Here is a 20,189-nt window from a genome sequence, read left to right as displayed (position 1 = left end):
TCTACACGTTCTTGTGGAGGATGCTAAGATTGCAAGGGCCTGGCCGTGTGCTTCCTGGGCCATTTCCAAGGGTGTGGTTGCAGTGAACAGACTTAAGGCACGAGGTAAAATTTTCTAGACCAGCTGCAGGCTTGGTTTATAGAAGCAGTGGCTCTCCCAAGCTCAATGCTCCTCAGGGGTGACCTACACCCACTGCAGGTGACACATATGCCTGAAGGCCTACACATCACCCAGTAGGACATGGGGGTCACAAATACATGATGCAACATGAGCTTCACATTGCTTGCTGTCCTGTGAGCAACAAAGTCCTTTGCCTTTGACCTAGGAGTCTCCCGGCTTCTGCCAGCATCTTTATGAAACAGTAACAGAAACAGGAGCTTGGTAGTTTGCAATCTAACGTGTAAATAGGATAAAATCCCAGACCCCTCAACTCCTAGTCATCTGGGGAATAAGAAGCTGTTGATAAGAATAGTAATAATAATTTGGTGGTAATAATTTTTCCAGTTGTCATGTATGGGTGTGAGAGTTGGACTATAAAGAAAGCTGAGCACTGAAGAATTGATGCTTTTGAACTGTGGTGTTGGAGAAGACTCTTAAGAGTCCCTTGGACTGCAAGGAGATCCAACCAGTCCATCCTAAAGGAAGGCAGCCCTGAATATTCATTGGTAGGACTGATGCTGAAGCTGAAATTCCAATACTTTGGCCACATGACGTAAATAACTGACTCATTGGAAAAGACCCTGACGCTGGGAAAGATTGAGGGCAGGAGGAGAAGGGGACAACAGAGGATGAGATGGTTGGATGGCATCATTGACTTGATGGACATGGGTTTGGGTGGACTCCAGGATTTGGTGATGGACAGGGAGGACTGGTGTGCTGCATTCCGTGGGGTTGCAGGGAGTCGAACACGACTGAGTGACTGAACTGAACTGAATAATTTGGTTAATAGTGATAATGAACCATTATGCAGAGCAAAGCAGTTTACCATACAACCCTCACATGAATCCTTTGAGGTCAATATCATTAATGCCCTTTCATTCATGAGGAAGGGCTTCCCAGGTGATACAGTGGTAAAGAATCTGCCTGCCAATGCAGGAGACACAGAGACATGGGTTTGATCCTTGAGTGGGGAAGATCCCATGGAGTAGGAAGTGGCAACCCACTCCAGACTCTTCCCTGGACAGAAGAACCTGGCAGGCTATGTCCATGGGGTTGCAGAGCTGGACATGACTGAGTGACTAAGCACACACATACATGAGAAAATTGAGACTTGGTGAACTTGGCAACACCGAAGCACATTTAGCCAGTTTATGGCAGAGCTAGGCCTTTGACCCTGGACCGGGTTTTCCAAATCCTGTTTTTCCATCTCTGTTGCCAGACGGATAAGGACAGGAGGGAGGTAGGCAGAGGGTAAGTTATGCCAACTTGGTTGAAACCTTGTTTTCTCCTTTGCAGAGGGTGAGGTGAATGGAAGGTCATTCCATGTCAGCACCTCGGGGGCACCTTGGTGTCACTGTAACAGGACACCTCTGCCTTGGCCTGCCGCCTGTCCTGCCCTCCCTTCTGACCTGGCTCCTAGGACACGGGGCTTTTCTCATTGTCATTCTTTCCACATTTCCTTATTCTGTCTCTGGAACTTTCCTCGTTTTCCTTCTCTGATTTTATGCCTCCAACTGAATTCTCCTCCCTCCTCTGAGTTCTTTTGAGAGTTAAAGATAGGTGAATCTACAGATGTGGAGCCAGCGTGGAGTCTGGCAGCCTGGAAGGGTCATGAGGCCCAGACGGCAGGCTCCGCCTCCCCTCCAGGCCCCGCCTCCCCTCCAGGCCCCCCCTCCCCTCCAGGCCCCCCCTCCCCTCCAGGCCCCGCCTCCCCTCCAGGCTCCCCCTCCCCTCCAGGCTCCGCCTCCCCTCCAGGCTCCGCCTCCCCTCCAGGCTCCGCCTCCCCTCCAGGCCCCGCCTCCCCTCCAGGCTCCCCCTCCCCTCCAGGCTTCCCCTCCCCTCCAGGCCCCGCCTCCCATCCAGGCTCCGCCTCCTCTCCAGGCTCCTCCCTCCTCATGCAGGGTGGAGAGGCAGGGACACCCACCGAGTGAGGCTGCAGCGTGGGACTCCGCACCAAAGCCCTGGCACTGGCGCACTAGTATTATCTCCCTGTATCACCCCAAGAGCATCTCATGTCCGAGGACTCGGAGGAGCAGGAGAGGGAGGAGAGCTGAGAAGGGGGCAGCTGGACGCTAAGTGAGCGGCGCACTGGGAAGGAGAGGCGGCTCACCGCAGCACCATCATGTAGAGTGGGTTGTGCGAGGTGCAGGCTATGAGCGCCACGAAGGAGATGAGGAAGGTGGTCGGGAGCAGGAAGTGGGCGCAGGAGATGGGGCACGGGCCTGTCTTCGCTGAAGCAGATCCCCTGCCAATGCAGTGGCAGTTCAAGTAGATCTTGGAAGGAGACGGAGGGGAACAGGGGAAACCTGCTGTTATTATTTCGATTCCACACACTTTAAGTGCCTGCTCCAAAGGTGACGCCTCTGCCCTCCCTGGGGACCTGGTGATGCTAGATGCAGAGACTGGAGAGGAGACGAGGCGGGGACTCCAGGTGCCCCAGGGATCTCGCATCTGATCACTGGGCAACAAACAGTGTTTGTTTCACCAAAACCAGTCGTCCAGTGCGCGCTGGACTCCTCCGGCAGTTACACCGCATGGGGATCTGCAGGATCCCACTGCCAGCTATGGTCCACCAGTGCGGACCTGGGGGTGGGAGGGCCCTCCTCTGGGCCAGGCCACCCTCTGCCGAGCAGTAGTGGTTTTCTGAGTTTTGCTTTTGCTGTTGTGTGTTTATTGCAGGGACATTAAAGGAAGATAAAAATAGGAGGAGATGCCAGTGGGAATGGGCTTCCCAGGTAGTTCAGCTGGTAAAGAATCTGCCTGCAGTTTGGGAGACCTAGGTTCAATCCCTGGGTTGGGAAGATCCCCTGCAGGAGGGGATGGCTACCCACTCAGTATTCTTGCCTGGAGAATCCCCATGGACAGAGAAGCCTGGCAAGCTACAGTCCATGAGGTCGCACAGAGCCGGACACAACTGAGCGACTGAGCGCAGCGCAGCACAGCACCAGTGGGAACAGAGTGAAATCCAGTGACCTTTCTGCCTGAGATAAATTCCTCCTGCCTCTAAAGGTCTCTGTCTCAAGTCTATAAATCCATACAGCTCACCATGGTTGTACAGCTCACCTCGGTGGACCCTGTCTGTGTCAGGTGGCTTCATCTTCCCTCTCTTGTCGTCTGATGGACCAGCCTATGGTCCAACTGCTCCAAGTGGCAAAGCCATTAGAGGGCAGAGATTGGAACTAATGACCTGGTATGCTTCCTTCCACCAAGGATCGGAACTATATGGAACTATGGACTATGGCAGGTGGGAAGCTCATAATTAAGTTGTATACAGTGTTGCTGCTACCTTCCTCAGTCTGGATTTTTTACACATACTTTCCCTTATAATTGGCTATTTATTTTTCTTGATATTCTGCTAATGGATTTTGGTCTTGATGTGCTTGTGGTGTTATTGGAAACGTGTCAAGATTATTTCTGGAGGTAGATGAGTCAGAGGTAAATAAGTAAAGATAAGAAAACCACAGAAGCCACCACAGGCTCCCCCCCAAAAAGAAGGCAGCTGAGAAAGCATCTTGTCCAAGCTCTTTGTCCTTGCACTTCCTGAGAACCACGCTCCTGTGCCAGCAGAGGAGGCCATGGAAGCAGCCTTGCCTGTCTTCTCATGGAAGATGGCTAGCCTTGCCCATGCCCTCCACACAGGCTTAAAGGAACAGGCTGCATCCTCTCCTTAGGGAGCTGCACAGACTTCCCAGCTCTTAGGATAAAGAATGTCCAAGTCTGAAGCCTGAGCCCTGCCCGCTCCCAGGCCTTGCTGGGTATGACCCTCCTCCACACTCTATGCCAGCCCTAGCCTTCTTGCTCTTCCCATTTGCCAGATCATTCACACCCTTGGGCCTTGCACTTGCATTTGCTTCACTCCTGGGTTTTCACAGTGTTTTCTTCCTCTGCTGGTTCAGTTCTAATGTCACCTCCTCTGGCAGGTCCCTAGATATTCTGTCTCATTAAGTCTCTTCGTGGCATGGGTTACCTTCTAAAAACACTCTTGTGCCTTTATTTGATGAATACAAGTTCACGAGGGCCGGGACATGGGCTGATGTGTTCCCCACTGAATCCTCAGCACCCACGTGCGTGTCTGGTGTTCACTAGGTGTTTGCTGAATACCCACACAGACGACTGGAGTTGGTTTGCTGCTGTCTGATCTGGGGAGGCAGGGAGCACTCTGAGGGCTGGTCAGGGCCTTGCCAAGTGAGCACCATGAATGTGAGCTGTGTGAGAGGGGGGCTGTGACCGGGAAACACCTGATCTTGCACAGACGTGCCCCGAGCTGGGGCAGCACCCTGGGTTCTAGTCCCAGATCTGCCCCTGAATAGCCACCGCCTTCAAGCCAGTTGTGTGGCCATAGCTGAGAGTGTCCAGAAGGGTTGAACCAAATGGCCTCCATCACCACTTCCGGCTCTAAGCTTCCAGATCCACATCACAGAAGCCCTCTGCCCTCCATCTACGTGGGCCTGTCAATATGGCTTTGCAACACAACCAGATCGCAGGACACTGATGTGTCCAATAAGGACCCATCAGGGTGAGACTGGCAGGCTTCAGAGGAAGGAGTGCTCTGACTTGTTTCTGTTTTGAGCATTGTTAGGCTTCAGGAATGTGAATTCATTGGACATTGGCCAGTCTTTAATTGACTTTGAGCTGCAAGCATCTGATCATGACCCTAGGGAACGGGAGGTGGAGAAAAGGTGGGTGTGACCCAGAGGCCAGGATGCTGGGAATGAGTGGGGTGGAGCCCTGCCCATCCCAAGTGGAGGAGCAGGCTGTCAGAGCACACACTCGGGGGAGACCCGGGGCCCCTCCGGCCCTTACCGGTTGCTTGAGAGCTATAGAGCTGAAGTTGACTTCACTGCAGCCAGCGTGGCAAGGGGAGAGGTATTCAACCCCATCGTCTCCACAGACCGGGTGGAAGACAGAATCTGGGCACGAGCAGTCCTGGCGGCAGGAGAGAGGTTGTGGACGTATAGAACTTGATGTGCTGCCAGCAAAACAGGAAATGGGAATCAAACAAAGCAGGACCAAAGGAAAACGTCGCCACTCCAGCCCAGCATGACTTCCCCGCCTGGTTAGCATGCTTGTGTCTCTGTTTGTCTTGGGCCAGCGCCACCCAGAGATCTGAATCATGTCTACTGGAGCCAAGGGTCAACTTGGCTGGTGTTCATGGCACCTCTGCTGTTTCTGCCAGTAGGAGCCCAAACCTACCAACTAGTCATTGGGAATGCTTGGTTGGCAAATCCCCCACTGCAGAAGGGGTCGAGATGAATAACCTGCCAGGACTCTGATGAGAGAGAAGGCAGATGCTATGGGAAAGTCACAGGTGATCTTTCCCTTCCTTTCTCTTTCATCTGGGCTCGGGCTGAGGCCCCTTGAGGTCATCGAGGGTCTCAGTGCCTCCTGTCTCTGGGTCTATGTAGCCATCGCCCAGGTTATTGCATCCCCCTGAGCTTTAACCCAGGGATTTCACCGGTTGATCGCACCAATCTCTCCACCCTCCATATCCAACATTCATGATTTCCTCTGAGAAGGGTGGGGGCTAGGGGCTGATAAACCACAGTCCAGAACTTAGCTAAAATAATTATTCTAGTGCTGGGTAACAGTGATGGAACATCTCTCATGCTCCAGGCACTGTGCTTTAGGGCTTTTCATGCCCTGACATCACAGTAAATGTTCTGATAATGATGCTTCCTTTGTGGATGAGAAACCTGAAGGAACTTTCCCCAACTAGGAAAGAAAAGTGCCAGACCTAGGACCTGGTCTGATGACAAAGCCCTGTGCTAAACACCCAGTGAAAGCATTCTTGGCCTCTCTCAGCCACAGCCAGAAGACCAGTACAAACTGGGAGTGGGCCAGAGTGGGGCAGGGGGCAGTTCCATCCTGAGTAACACTCCCCTCCTTCGTACCCTCTGGAGACAGAAGAGGTCCTTTCACAGAGAAAGATAAAGCACCAAAACTGAAAAGTGTGCTCTCTTCCAGTATTGCAACCTCACTGGGCAAAATCTAAAAGAAGAGGTGTTGAAACGTGGCTCTGAGGAAAAAAGCGAAAAAGCACATCCCCTCCTTGGCTTCAAAGCCCTTCCTGAACATGAAGCCAAACTTAGAACTTAAAACCATGTTGCTTTATGCAAACCGACAGGTATCCTTTACCTGCCCTCTTCCTCACCTGCCCTAATTTTTTCAGTCTGCCATCACTTTCATTGTTCTTCTCCAAATCTTTTCAAGTCTCCATCTCTCATCTTTCCTCAGCGTTCAATAAGACTCTGTAATTCTAGCTGGTAAAGAGCAGATGCTAAACATAGCTATTTCCTGGTTCCTGAGGCTCACAGCACTACAGATTCTTCTTGAAACCGAACAAATTAGTTTCTGGTGCTTCTTAAAAAACAGAACCCTAATCCTGATTGCTAGTGGCCCATTAGCACTCTCTGATTTCTTCTCATCATTGAGCACACTACGATCTGCTTTTCTCAGTCGCCACATACGAGATCAGATCAACAAGGGAAAAGGAAAGAGGACAGTTGAAGAAGCAGAAAGGAAGATGTGGCAGCCACCTCCATGTTCTGGCCTCAGCAAAGAGTATTTCCTCACCCTCACCCTCACCCCCTTACCTGGGGGGGTAGACCTCTGCCACGAGCGGGGTGGAGCAGCCCATGAAGAACAGAGGGGCACAGAGGATCATGGAGATGATGATGATGGTGGCAGCCACACGGGGAATGGTTTGCAGAGAGAAAACACAGCGCTTCATGAGGATCCCTCCAAGCAGCATCCCCAAAGCCGCAGCAGGGAGGTTCACAGCGCCTACAGACAGAGAGAAACTGGTCTGGGCGCATAGGCCTTGGAGTGCTATGTGGACCACCGAGAAGGGGGCATGGCTTCTGAAGGGACATTCGATATGTTTAATTGCAACAGTAATAGATGACATTAACTGAGCATTTACTGTTTGCCAGGCATACTGACAGAGTTTTCTTGACATGGAGGATTGCCCTGCCTGTGCAAAGAATAAAGAAAGAAGTGGGACCCTTACAACCAGAGAGATGTGGGTTGAATATGCATTTATTAGACAGTGAAAGTGTTAATTCCTCAGTCATGTCCAACTCTTTGTGACCCCATGGCCTATAGCCCACCAGGCTCCTCTGTCCATGGGATTCTCCAGGCAAAAACACTGGAGTGGGTAGCCATTCCTTTCTCCAGTGGATCTTCCTTACCCAGGGATAGAAGCCGTACCTCCTGCATTGCAGGCATATTCTTTATAGTCTGAATCACCAGGGAAGCCTAAATAACTCTGTGCGTGCATAGTTGCATCCAATTCTTTGTGATCCTGTGGACTGTAGGCAGGCTTCTCTGTCCATAATATTCTCCAGGCAGTAACACTGGAGTGGGTTGCCATGCCCCCCTCCAGGGGGGTCTTCTGGACCCAGGAATTGAACCCAAGTCTCCTGCACCTCTTGCATTGCAGGCAGATTCTTTACCCACTGAGCCACCTGGGAAGCCCTTATTAAGGCTTTCATTATCTGGCCCTTTATTGCACTGTAACTACATGGGGTTAGCAAGGCACCTATGGTGCTTCCTGTTTGATGTGCTAGTCAGAGGCCAAAGGCTAGAAGGGTGAAGTCACAGCCAAGAGCCACACAGGAGGTCAGGGGTCATGCCCTGACCACCCTGCCACATCCACATGGTCAAGTTCACAAGTGAATTGGCACCCATCATTCCCTTGAGTACTTGATGGGACCACATCAGTATTTTGCAACCTCAGTTGCCAAAAAACACAGGTGCTGGATGCTGGCCCGCCCTGCCAGAGAGTCTGCTTTCACTGCTCGACGGTGGGGCCTGGGTGTCTGTATTTCTTAAAGCTCTCCTGGAAAGTCTAAAGTGTAGGGGCTTGAGAATCACTGGGCCCCACAGTCCTTATCCAGGTGAATGTCTTCAAGCCCTTGGAGAAGAAAAACATCCAGCGGCATCTTGCCTAGCCCCCAGTTCAATCCGCGCTCTTTCGTCTCTTGTCCCTGATGATGTCAGGGCCTTTGGGAGACGGTCAGGCTTTCAGCCCCTCTGACACGGAGGAAGCAGCCCCCAACCTCCACCCACTCCTGCCCAGAATGATAGGGGCCCAAGAAATCTGCCAAGAACATTCTGGATTGCCAACCAGGAAAAATGTCCTTAAAAGCCTTTCTCCTGGGCAAGAACCCTCTGTCTCCTGCCCTTGTCAGGTCTGGCGGCGCCCCTCCCTGGAGGAACAGGGGGAAGGCCCGGCTGCGGAAGCCCTGGGGACTCACCGATGAGGAAGTTGGCATAGGCCGCGGAGGCGCCGTACTGTTTCTCCAGGAACTTGTTGAGGAAGGTGGAGAGGCCGGCGATGACGGAGGAGAAGGTACACTGGGCCAGGACCACCAGCATGAAGAGTGGGTTCATCAGGAGCTTCAGGAAGATGCGGGGGAACCCTGTGGACAGACTGCTGTCAGGGCTGCGCCTCCAGGCAGTGGTCAGCGGGGTCCACGAGCCTGACCGCTGCCCATCCTGCCCCCAGGCAGCTCCCCTCTCTTCCTCCAGACAGAAACCCAGGCCCCAAGCTGCTCAGTGGCCAGCTGGGGGCACACAGCCACTCAGGAGCCACTCAACATGCTCAATGGACTAAATAAAATGAGGACAGGCCTGGAAGAAATCAGGTGGCAGGTGATTACACAGGATGGCCACATCCATGTGAAGGGAAGAGAGAGGAGAACGTGGGCCAGACCATGAGGGCAGGGCTGCCTCTGCCTGATTTTGGGTCTCCTGCTCTCTGCAAAGCAGCAGTCAGCAGGGCTCCTGGCAGAACCTCTCGTGAAGGGATGGGCCAGTGTTGCTCTTACTGCCCCTCACCACACCCAATCCCACATGGGCCAGGTGACCCTCGACCACCCCCACCCCAAGCCAGCCCACCCAGGGCTTCCGAGTCCCTCAGTTACTTTTAATGAAATCCACCAGGGAGCTTCTTGACTTGGCCTCTTCCATCTTCCTTGCTTCATCCGTCACGGGATGAGTCCTCTGAAGGCAGCAAAGGGGGTGAGTGTTAACGGCTTCCTTGAGTGTTAACAGGTTCCTTACAGCCATCTTTCCCAGGCCCTTGATCCTTCTGGTCTTAGTGGCTCGTGGAAGGGCGGTGCTCAGCCACCCTGGAAGTGTGTGGAAGGGTGTCCAAAGCAGTCACCACATGCATGTCAATGAGCCCGGTGCTTTGGCCACTGGCCAGAATGCATCCACGCTAGGGCCTCCCAGGTATGATTTCATATCTGTGCATATTATTTCATGTCTAACTGTTGGCTGATGCCAAAAGGCATCTGAGTGAATGTCAGCCTTTGTCTGTCTGTCATGGCTACACTTCCTTGCCCTCAGGTTCCAGGGGCTACGGACCTCGGGGACACTCTGCTCTACAATGACCTCTGTTCCCAGCTCTCTCTTTCAGTCTCCTCTGTGGAGTCCCTTCTTTCTTTTGGGCCCAAAGTTGGAGCCTGTGCAAGGCTCTGACCTGGCTCTTAGCCTGCACCTTCTGTGCAAACCCCCTCAGTGAACCCACCTTCCACTTCTGAACTTGTCAGCTGCAGCCCAAGGTCCAGCTCTGAACCACTAAACAGATGCAAGGACCCGAGCTAAGACACTGTTAGGATCCCCCAGCAGACTCCTCACCAGGTGCAGGCGCTTCCATTTAAAAGCAGACCCCATGCTTTCTCCATGGTGGGCCCCGTGCCCAGCGTTCTGCATACATTGTCCCATTCCTCGCAACCTCCTCCTGAGATAGGTACTCTTATCTCCAGTACTTTAATATTTATTTTTATTTACTTATTTGGCTGTGCCAGGTCTTAGTTGAGGCATGTCGAATCTTAGTCCCTAGACTAGGAATCATTGAGAGCACAGATTCTTAGTCATGGGACCACCAGGGAAGTTTCCATCTCTAGTATTTTAAAGTAGAGGAAACTTAGGAGCAAGAAAACTTGCCTAGGATCTCTCAGCTAGTTTAGAAGTAGCAGAGCTAGATTCAGACTCAGGTTTGTCCGACTCCAGCATCACGATGATGTGCTGCCTGGCTTTGAAATTCTTCTTCAAGACAAGTTGAGGCCCTTCTATCCCTGCCCCTCCCCATTGGCCGGGCCTAGATTTCACCCAGTCTCACACACCTTTTTGCAGAATATCCAACTCAGCCTCTGGCTCTAAGTCTTGGCACAAACTTTAGCCGCTCACGGTTAAGTCCTTCTGAGCAACCCCTCCACGGACATCTATACTGCCCTGTCTCAGTTGCCTGGCAGCCACGGCCCTGGTCCTCAGCTGTATCATCTCTGCACTGGCCTCATCACATCTCCAGCCTTCATTCCTTCCCGACTCCCCATCCACAACCTCACGTAGTTGTCACCCAAGTGGGCGCCAGTCACTTAGAACTTCATGAGATCAGAACAAGTTTCAGATCCTTCAGCCTAATGTCAAGGCCCCCACTCAGACTTCTCCCCACTGTTTTCCAATCTCATCCTTCCCTGATTTCTTTCCCCAACAGATATGACTGGAAGATGCATGCAGGTCAGTCTGCTCAAAGTATGCTCCACTCTCTGCCCAATGTCACACTCTTCAGTACTAGGAATTTCTCTTTTACTCAGTCCTTTAGGATTAGACATGACCAGCCCTATTACATGCAAAGTCAACTGCTCCAGGTCACATATTCAGTTTTTATTGACTCTTAATTCTTTATTTCACTTTAAATAACTCAGAGCTTCCCCAGACTATATTCCCTGGAGCCCTCCTAATCCCTGAGATGCTACCAGGGTGAGGGAACACTGATGAAATCCCATCTTTGGGAAATTCACAAGCACCCTCACCTTTCAAAGCCTCTGAGAAGTCCTACATCATGAAACTTGATTAGATTTCACCCAGAATTAACTTACTGAAACTTCTCAGCTTTATTAGCTACCCCTCCATACCTCCTGGTGGCTCAGATGGTAAAGAATCTGCCTGCAATGTGGGAGACCCAGGTTCGATCCCTGAGTCAGGAAGAGCCCCTGGAGAAGGAAATGGCAAACCACTCCAGTATTCTTGCCTGGAAAATTCCATGGACAGAGGAGCCTGGCAGGCTGTAGTCCATGGGGTCACAAAGAGTCGGACATGACTAAATGACTAACACAATACCTCCTTTTAGGAAACTCTTATAATAGGTAGAATTATGGGTTCTCAGACGCTCACCTCTATTCCTGTGGGAATCGCTCGAGGAAAGAAAAAGAAGGGGCAAGAGGTGACAACCAAGCAGGCTGAGGAAATGAGCAGGCCCAGCCACCAGGCTCCTATCCATCGGGGGTCTCCAGGGCTCAAGTTAACAGAAGCTGAAGAGAAAGCACAGGACACAGGTATTTGTTGGATGAATGCATGATCTCGCTTTACTCATCAAGGGAACTAGCTCCTTGGTCACGACAGCATCCTCCCTCTCTTCCCAGAGAACAGAGGCCTGTGGGAGGACCAGCGAGGTTAAGTGTGCCCCGCAGGCACCATTTCATCGGCCAGTTTCAAACCCATGTATTTGTGGTTTCCAAACCCGCACTCTTAATAATGGAATGCTCTGCCTCCCACTTTTGTTAACCCCTAAAAAAAGAGGCCTCACAATCCTTAGAAACTCACAAACCCACCATGAATAGAGTAGGCTCTTGGGTAAGGAGATGCTTTCTCCTGTGCAGTCTCCCATCCACGCCCAAGGGTCTGCTGTTGTTTCTCTTTGTAAGTAAAGAAACTACATGGGCATGCAGGGAGGGAGAAGGGGGAGAACACTGTCCCGGAAACTGTCCCTGGTGGACTGGGAGCTCAGGTGCTAGTCTCTTCAGGTAATGAAGAGCTAGGACCCAGCTCAGGAAGTGCCAGCTTTGCCCTTTGATTTGACGTACAGGTGGATGACACTGAGCAGGTGACCTTGTGGTCTGACAGTCCCAAGGTCAGGAGTCTGTGGTGTCTGGCAGCGTGATTGCCCACATTCTTTGTGAGGCAGGCAGGCTCTGATCTGAGTGCCGGGCACTGGGCTGGGGATGTTATTTCTGAGGGTCTGGCAGACCTGCCTTCCAGCCACATCAGGCCCGCGGGAATTTACATACCACCCACACACTCCCCATGCATTGCCCGTCTTGACTTTGTCCAGATGGTTCCCTCCACCTGGGATGGCCTCTGCCACCACCAGCTGCGGAATTTCCACCCACATGGGATGCAGACACGCATCATCTCCCTGGGAGGCCCTCCCTCATCACCTCACACAAAAGCGCTTTTCTGGCCTTGGAAGTGCCAAAGCACTTTGCCTGTCCCTCTGTTACTGCGCTGGCCCTCTCTGCCTTGCGGGAGGCTGGGGGGTGTCGGGCAGCCTTACAACAGCCACATGCCCTTGTAGGATCCATCCTGGGGTCGGCTCCCTGAATGGTTAACTCAGTACATGTGCTCTTGTCTGTGGATTGTATTTTCTCATGCTGAGATACAGAGAGGCTTAATCCATATCATTTTGTTAATAGCTCACTTCTGTCAACCTCAGTATGTATCATCCATTTTTAAACATCACAGCAACTTTATTTCACTATCATTAGCCCCATTTTACAGATGAGGAACTGAGGCATAGGAAGATGAAGGTTTGTGCCCAAGATCAGAAGAGGTGGTAGAATTCAGCCAGTAGAGGTGGAACCAGGATTAGACACAGGTTCCCTGCTATCTGTGTCTACAAGGTTAAACTCTGTTGCACTCTTCTGCGTGGGAGTCATAATCCATCTGTATATTTCACATACTGCTTCTTCCTTTCCCTTAAAGAAGTCTTCTCAAAAATTTTTAAACAATCAAAACCATCTTAGAATCAAAGAATTATAGAGTTATTTTTAACACCACAACCTCAAAAGGCAGCTGTGATGGCAACACCTGAAGCCCTGCCCAGGTCTCAAGGGTTCCCACTGCAGAAAGTGTGTTTTCTTAGGGAAGAAAGTGTGTTTTCTTCAGCGGCAAGCCCCGCTCCATCATTCAGCCTGGCCCTGGAGAGAGGAGGCACATGCTGTCTGCTCTCCACCATCTGAGGCCGGCTGACGACTGCAGGTGGGAGGGAGGGAATGGGGGGCGAGGGAGCCATAAGCATTTAAAGTTCAGCTTCATCCTTGCCCTGACTGGCTGGGGGCTGCGGTCCTGGCACATACTCACCTGTGTCCACCCTGCCGTAGTCTACAAAGATCCGCAGCATGACCGAGCCCAGCAGGTACCCGAAAGCTGGTCCAAACACAGCGATGGCAAATAGGATGGCTGGAGAGGGGAGACAGAAAGGATGCTGGGGGGGTAAGCGGACTGAGGGCAGCACCCAGGCTCTTTCCCTCACCCAGGGGCTCCCGAGACATTCCCCAGTCTGTCCCCTGGCCCTGACAAGTCCACACCTGTGGCATTTCCCACAGACAAGGCCAGAGCCACCCAAGACCCTGGAATGTGCGGAACCCAAGCTGCTTCTCCTCTGACTAGGTGCCAGAGCAATCTGCTTGCTGGGAGAGAAGTGGCCTCCTGGGCATTTACAGATGAAGGTGTAAGCGTGGGCTGGGGGCAAGGCTCCTTGCAGGTTTGATGTGACAGCGTTGGTGGGAGCTTGTGGGCCACAGGCCTCTGGATGTGGCCTGTCTGGTCTGGGCCCTGAGGATGCTCAGTGCGGCTTGTTCTAAGGGAAGAATTTGGTCATCTGTTATCTATTTTGCTATCTACTTGGGCTTCCCTGGTGGCTCAGACAGTAAAGTGTCTGTCTGCAATGCAGGAAACCTGGGTTTAATCCCTGGGTTGGGAAGATCCCCTGGAGAAGGAAATGGCAGCCCACTTCAGTACTCTTGCTTGGAAAATCCCATGGATGGAGGAGGCTGGTAGGCTACAGTCCATGGGGTCGCAAAGAGTAGGACTCGACTGAGCAATGTCCCTTTCACTTTATCTATTTTGCATGTTTTTCTATGAGGCCAACTTGGCCTACGGATGGCTCAGAAGACACGTGTGCTGGCCGGTGCCTGATCTAGAAAGCAGTGGTACTGCTCTTGACCAGTACCTTGACCAGATACTTGACCACGTACTGCTGGTCAAGTTGCTGCCCTGTTCCTGGCCTGGGACCAAGGGGTCAAGCAGATCCCCTCGGGGACTCCCACGGCCCCAGCACACAGAGACTGTGGGCCCCGTCCCAACTGGGGAGAAGCTGGGGCCTTGGCTGGGACTCAAACAAGGTACATCAGGTCCCCAAACCTCTGTACGCCCAGGCTGTGCCACGTGAGGACCCGCCCCCACCCCAAGCCCCCTTCAAGCCCGACTCACAGATGTACAGGGGCGAGTTGTTGGGCTCCGAGAAGTCGTCCACGTAGGAGATCCCAAATGGCTGGATGGGCACCGTGCCGATGCCTGCCAGTAGCTGGGCCATCACCATCAGGCCCCACATGCTACTGGTCTCCTTCCGAGAGTCCTGGGGGCTGCCGTGGCACTTGCTGGGGGTCAGGCCCTGCGAGGGTTTCTGACAGAGCTCGGTCTGGGGGTGGCTGCTGTTCCCTGCAACGAGAGAGCACACACCCATCACCCCCATCCTGGTATCCTGCTGCAGCCTCTAAACCCGACCTTTCTCCCAGGCCTTCTTGGAATGGCTCTAGAAACAAAGGTGAGAGGAGGGGAGAGGCGGGCTCCCTGCTCTAAGGGGACTTAGCCCTCCCTCATCGGGCGGGAGAGGCATCTTCCTCTTCTGGGGGACCATTCTTTCTCCTCTCTGGGTACTGGCAGGGGAGTGGGGTTAGTAACACAAAGCTTTTGCCCTGGAGGCAAGGCCACCCAGTGGAGAAATGGTGAGCCAAAATCAACATCCAGGCTTGTGGGCCTTCAGCGACCCTGTGGGCAGCCTCAGGCTTCAGGCCCCCAAGGTGTGTTTTCTCTTTAGCAGGACAGAAGTCATTCTGTCCCACAAAAGACAGTGTCACCTCCAGCCTGGAAGGCTCCCGGGGGTCATGACTCCCAGAATTCTCCCTCTTGGATAAGCCACACATTGGGTCCCACTAGGGAGCCCTACTGCCAAAGGCCTTGAACATGCTACCCAGTCTGGCCAAGGATCAAGAATTTGGGATGCTAAAGGGACTGTGACACCCTCTGGTTCAAACCTCCTGTTACAGGTAAGGGGTGAGGCTGCACCCACAAGAGGAGCCAGGCTGCACCTACTGTGAGGGCCCCAGAAGTCCCAGTGTGGCCTGTGGGCACCAGTGCCCGTGGCTTTGGGGACCTGGCCAGGCTGGCCTGCCGTTCCCATGCCGCTGTTTCCAATTTGGCCCACGCTAAACAGACAGCACTGCCAGCTCTCCAAGGCCTTGAGGGCTCCTTTCCATGAGATGCCTTCTTTCCCAGCCTTGAAGAGGCCAGTGGAAACCACTAACATCCCTGATCCTGCTCCGTGGGTGGGGTTCAGTTTCACTCTCATTTGTGGTCCTTGCAGAGAGGACAGAGCTCTGAGCTGGGTGGACCTCAGAGTCCCGTGGAGAGGAAACATGAGGGCTATGGACAAGATCTGTCCATCATCCTCAACTCTGGCTGCTCTGGGTGGCGGGGCTGGGGAGGGGTCTGCCCTCCTCATCTCATCATCCCCTCCTCTTCACCAGACACCCATGCTTCATCCAACCAGGCCTCCCCATCTCCCTTCCTCTTCACTGGTGTTTGTGTTGAACACGTGTGAAAACTGCTGGCCTGGGGGTTTCCTCATCAGTCAGGGAGGCCTGTCTCAGTAAAAGCAAAGGGGGCCAAGATGTCATCTGGTCAAGGTCGTCCAGACCTGACAGTAGCTGCGTGCAAGGAAGTTCGTGCACCCAGGCCAGCGCCCAGCACCAGACTTTGGTTAGTGTTCCTCCAGCCCACCCATTATCCCGCCTTTCAGCACAGGGTATGGGGTTCGGATAGAGCGGTCCAACCACAAGGGTAAGTGGGAGACAGACTCTTAGAGTGGGGATGTAGCTTTGCTGACATGGGAAGGAAGCTATAACATCTTGTAGATTCAAAAAATACCTAGTAGTTTGGAGAAGAATATGATCCCTAGTTTACAAAACTTATGTGATCTGATTGAATACCCAGAGAAAAACTGGAAGACCATGGCTGTCCCAGGGTGATGGGATTGTGGCATCTTTGCATGTGTGTGTGTTTGCCTCGGTGTACTTTCTAATTTTTCCATAAGGAACACATGATGCTTTTGAAATAAGGCAACAGTAAAAACTTTTAAATTAAAAATATTTTTCATAAAAATATATAGCCAAAATTTAACAATCATTCCCACTTCTTATTTCTTGGTTCCAGAACTGTTGCCCTGGGCCTGCAGAGGTATGCATCACACGAGGGCCAAGTTTCTCTGACACCCATCTTCCCCGGTGCCTATCCTTGGTGGAGTGCTGGGCTTTTCTCTGACTTACATGCTCTACTGTAGAGACCCAAATTCCAGCGCCAGAACTTTTAAACTTTCATTTACTGCACAAGCAGTCACTGCCAAGGCTGTGACGTACTTTGTGTCCTGCTTAGAGGTTACTGGCCCATCAAAGTGGCTGCTTTGGGGCAGAGCTGGCATTTGAACCCATGTGTGCCTGATTCAAAGTCCTTAATGAAATCAAGTCTGAAATGGCAGCTCTGAAAAGATCCAACACAGGTTTTGCAGGGATGGGGGAGGGCAGGTCTGGGGTGATTCCTCTGCTCCTCCCTAGTTACATTCAAGCACATGAGCCCTCTGATCTCTGTAGGTGGCTGGGAACCTCCTCCCAGATAGAGGTATCCTGGGAAGGGCTGGCTGCTGGGAGTTCTGCTGAAATCAGAGACAAAGAGACAAAACAAGCAGAGTATAAAGAGTGAAGAAATTGGTTTTGGTGAAATTAGCCAAACACAGAAAGACAGATACTGTATGATCACTCCTATACATGGAATCTAAACTAGTCAAATACATAGAAGCAGAGAGCAGAAGGGTGGTTGCCACGGACCAGGGGAAGGGGAAATGGGGAGGTGATGGTGAAGAGTATGAAGTTTCAGTTCTGTCACAGAAGTTCTAGAGATCTGCTAGATGGCACAGTGCCTGTAGATAATAATACCACACTGGAGACCCAACATTTACTTACAGGGTAGATCTTAAGTGTTCTTAACACACACACACACACAATAATAATAATTATTATTAAAGGAAACTTGGGACATGATGGATATGCTTTGACGATGGTGACAATTTCATGGGTGTATACTTAAACTCATTAAGTTTTATATATTAATATGTTCAGCATTTTACATGTCAATCACATCTCAATAAAGGCATTTTTTAAAGAAAGAAAAATTGGTTTTAGCCCTTAGGTAGCTGTGTGATCTTAAGCAAGTTTCTGACCCTTTCTGAGCTTCAATTTCCCTTTAGGCAGAGACCATAATGTGGCTAGATAGGGAGAGATCCTGTGGGTCACTAAAGTGCTAGAAGGCAATAGTTTCAGAAGGGAGCAGGCATGAAAAGTCAGACCCGCTGGTCAGCGTGGCTGACGGCTGTGCTGACCTCCTTGTAGGAAGGCTGGTGTGACCCAGCAGTGCTGCAAGGCCTGACTCTCAATTTAGTCTGGAAGCACAAACTGTGAAATGTTCCTGCTGAGGAGGAAAACCCTTCACTGCGCTCAGGAACCCTGTCACCAACACTGCCCCATGTCCAGCACTCAGAACCAGAGGTGCAGTGCTGGCAGACTCATGCCCACCCCCAGGAGGAGGCCCAGCTGGCCGTGGACAGGCAAGACCCATAGATGTTGGAATGGCTGGATTGGGGGCCTGGGAGCTGGGTCCTAGTCAGCTGAGTCTGACTCCCTACATCTGTGACCTTGACTTTGAAAGACCTCAGAGGATTCCAGGGAAGGGGCCATGCGCCGCAGAGGGTGAGTGGCTGCTGGTGACCTCACTGCTCTCTCTGGGCCCTCAATGTGGCAGCCACCGAGACACCCCAGCTGATGAGCATTTACACACGGTGGGCTGTGCTAGTCTTTAGAAAAAGACCCCACTACCCTTCTCAAGACCATTTGGACAGGTTCAGAAATGAGGCCAGAGCAGGCTGCCTGACCTGGGCCACCTTCTAACCCAACTGGCCAGGTGCAGCTGTGTGGTCAGTCAATCAGTACACACACCCTGCTCACCTCTCTCTGCCAATTTTGAGCTGACGCATGTCTAAAGGACTGATAAATAAAAAAGCTCCCGCCAAGTTCTCAAATGGGCATTTGTTCTCAGAAGATTCAAATGAATTTCAAGTAGATTTTGTACAAGGAAATGGGCAAAGTTTGGACTTCCCTAAACCCATGGGCTGTTGTCACTTGCAAATGTGCTTGCCTAAGCTGCCTGTCCCTGCCTAGGTGTGACAAAAGCTCCCTCTCAATGTTGTCTTATTGGCTATGGGGTGGCAGGACCAGGCCTCCCTTCTGTGCTGGGTGACAAATGACCACACTGGGAAAGAGGTGCAAAGCATTGCCCCCCTGCTCCCAGTGCAGCCACCGAAGGACCACACCCAGGCCTGTCAACTTCAGTGAACGATGCCTGCCTCACTCTTGGTTGTTCAATTACTTGGTCAAGAGTGATTGGGGGCAGGCCCTCTGCTGGGGTGACCGAGACTAGCCCAGGAACTCACTGAAATAAGCCTGACACGAAAGTACAAATATTGCATGATTCCATTTACATGAGGACCCTAGAATAGATAAATTCATAGAGACAGAAAGCAGAATGGTGGTTGCCAGGCAGGGGCTGAGAGGAGGAGGAAGAAAGAGGGAGTTAGTGCTTAAGGAGTAGAGTTTCCAAAGATGCAAACGTTCTGGAGATGGATGGTAAGAATGATTGTACAATAGCACGAAAGCGTTTAATGCCCTGAACTGGACACATTAAAATGGCAAATTTTATGTTATGTATAGTTTACCACAATGAAGAAATACAGCCTGGTATCCACTGAGCTGGGCTCCCAGGTAGCACTAGCGGCAAAGAACCCACATGGCAATGCAAGAGACGTAAGAGATGTGGGTTTGATCCCTGGGTCGGGAATATTCCCTGGAGGAGGGCACAGCAACCCACTCCAGTATTCTTGCCTGAAGAATCCCAGGGACAGAGGAGCCTGGCGGGCTACAGTCCATGGGGTCACAAAGAGTTGGGCATGACTGAGGCAACTAGCATGCACACACACATCACTGAGTTGGGAAGGAAAGTGTACCAGAGAGCATGCCATCCAGTCTTGCTGGGGAGAGGGTTTGGGAGGGATTCCTGGAGGACATGGCTCTGCACTGAGAAGACTCAATAGGAAGAGACAGAAGGGAAGCGCGCAGAGGTTTAGTGGGTCAGTGTGCAGACACCACTACGGTGAGGCCTGGCCAGCCCTGGAGGGCTGCTGTGTCCCATGAAGGGGCCTGGATTACATCCTAATGAGAACCCAGAGGGTCATGATCATGAACGTGAGATTAACCTGTGTTCAAGACCTATGTGTAAATAGCGGAATCGACCCAGCCAAGAGCTACTTGGATGGCAAAACAGGTGAGGCTGCGTGCTACATGAGAGGCAGGCAGGGGTTGCTGGTCCAATCCACGGCTGTGAGCACAGGACTGCTCAGCCCAGGGTGGGTGTGCAGCAGATACACAAGGCCAGGCTGGTTGTATGGGAGCAGAGCCTGAGAAGGGCCAGAGAATAAGTGCTTCTTTTAAGAGTTCTTGTTCTTAATTTTGCTGATTCTTACTATTTGACTAAAGTCATATTTATTAGAACATTGTTGCTGGCAAAATTATTTTTCTGTGAGCCATTAAACAGTGATCAAAGCTCACAAAAATGTTGACTGGCTTATTAAGCCTTTACATGGCATGTTGCATGGTGCACCAAGGCCACAAAATTCCTCATGAAATTCCACCTAATGAAGTGTCCAGTAGGCAAAATTCTCTGGGGATCTTTTAACTGCTTTACATTAACTTTTAGAATGTTAGATTACCTGTCAGAAACTGCCTTTATTAAACATGCACATTTTCAAAAATAATCAACTGACCCCAGTTAAATCCAAGTCTACTGAGTTCCTCTTGGAC

General features: G+C 51.7%; 1 protein-coding gene across 1 annotated transcript in view; it reads right to left on the bottom strand.

Annotated features, from left to right (window-relative positions):
* SLCO2A1 (solute carrier organic anion transporter family member 2A1) overlaps nucleotides 1–20,189 on the bottom strand; it is an 84,865-nt gene that overhangs the window by 8,009 nt on the left and 56,667 nt on the right. The window contains exons 4-11 of the mRNA XM_065943213.1: nucleotides 14,440–14,667; nucleotides 13,309–13,407; nucleotides 11,344–11,480; nucleotides 9,087–9,165; nucleotides 8,418–8,582; nucleotides 6,753–6,942; nucleotides 4,963–5,128; nucleotides 2,270–2,433 (exon numbers count right to left, since the gene is read on the bottom strand). Of these exons, the coding sequence (XP_065799285.1) occupies nucleotides 2,270–2,433; nucleotides 4,963–5,128; nucleotides 6,753–6,942; nucleotides 8,418–8,582; nucleotides 9,087–9,165; nucleotides 11,344–11,480; nucleotides 13,309–13,407; nucleotides 14,440–14,667 (1,228 nt within the window). The remainder of the gene's footprint in view (nucleotides 1–2,269; nucleotides 2,434–4,962; nucleotides 5,129–6,752; nucleotides 6,943–8,417; nucleotides 8,583–9,086; nucleotides 9,166–11,343; nucleotides 11,481–13,308; nucleotides 13,408–14,439; nucleotides 14,668–20,189) is intronic.

This window comes from Muntiacus reevesi, chromosome 8 (assembly GCF_963930625.1).
Source record: "Muntiacus reevesi chromosome 8, mMunRee1.1, whole genome shotgun sequence".
NCBI lineage: Eukaryota > Metazoa > Chordata > Mammalia > Artiodactyla > Cervidae > Muntiacus > Muntiacus reevesi.
This window is presented reverse-complemented; position numbering and strand designations above follow the sequence as displayed.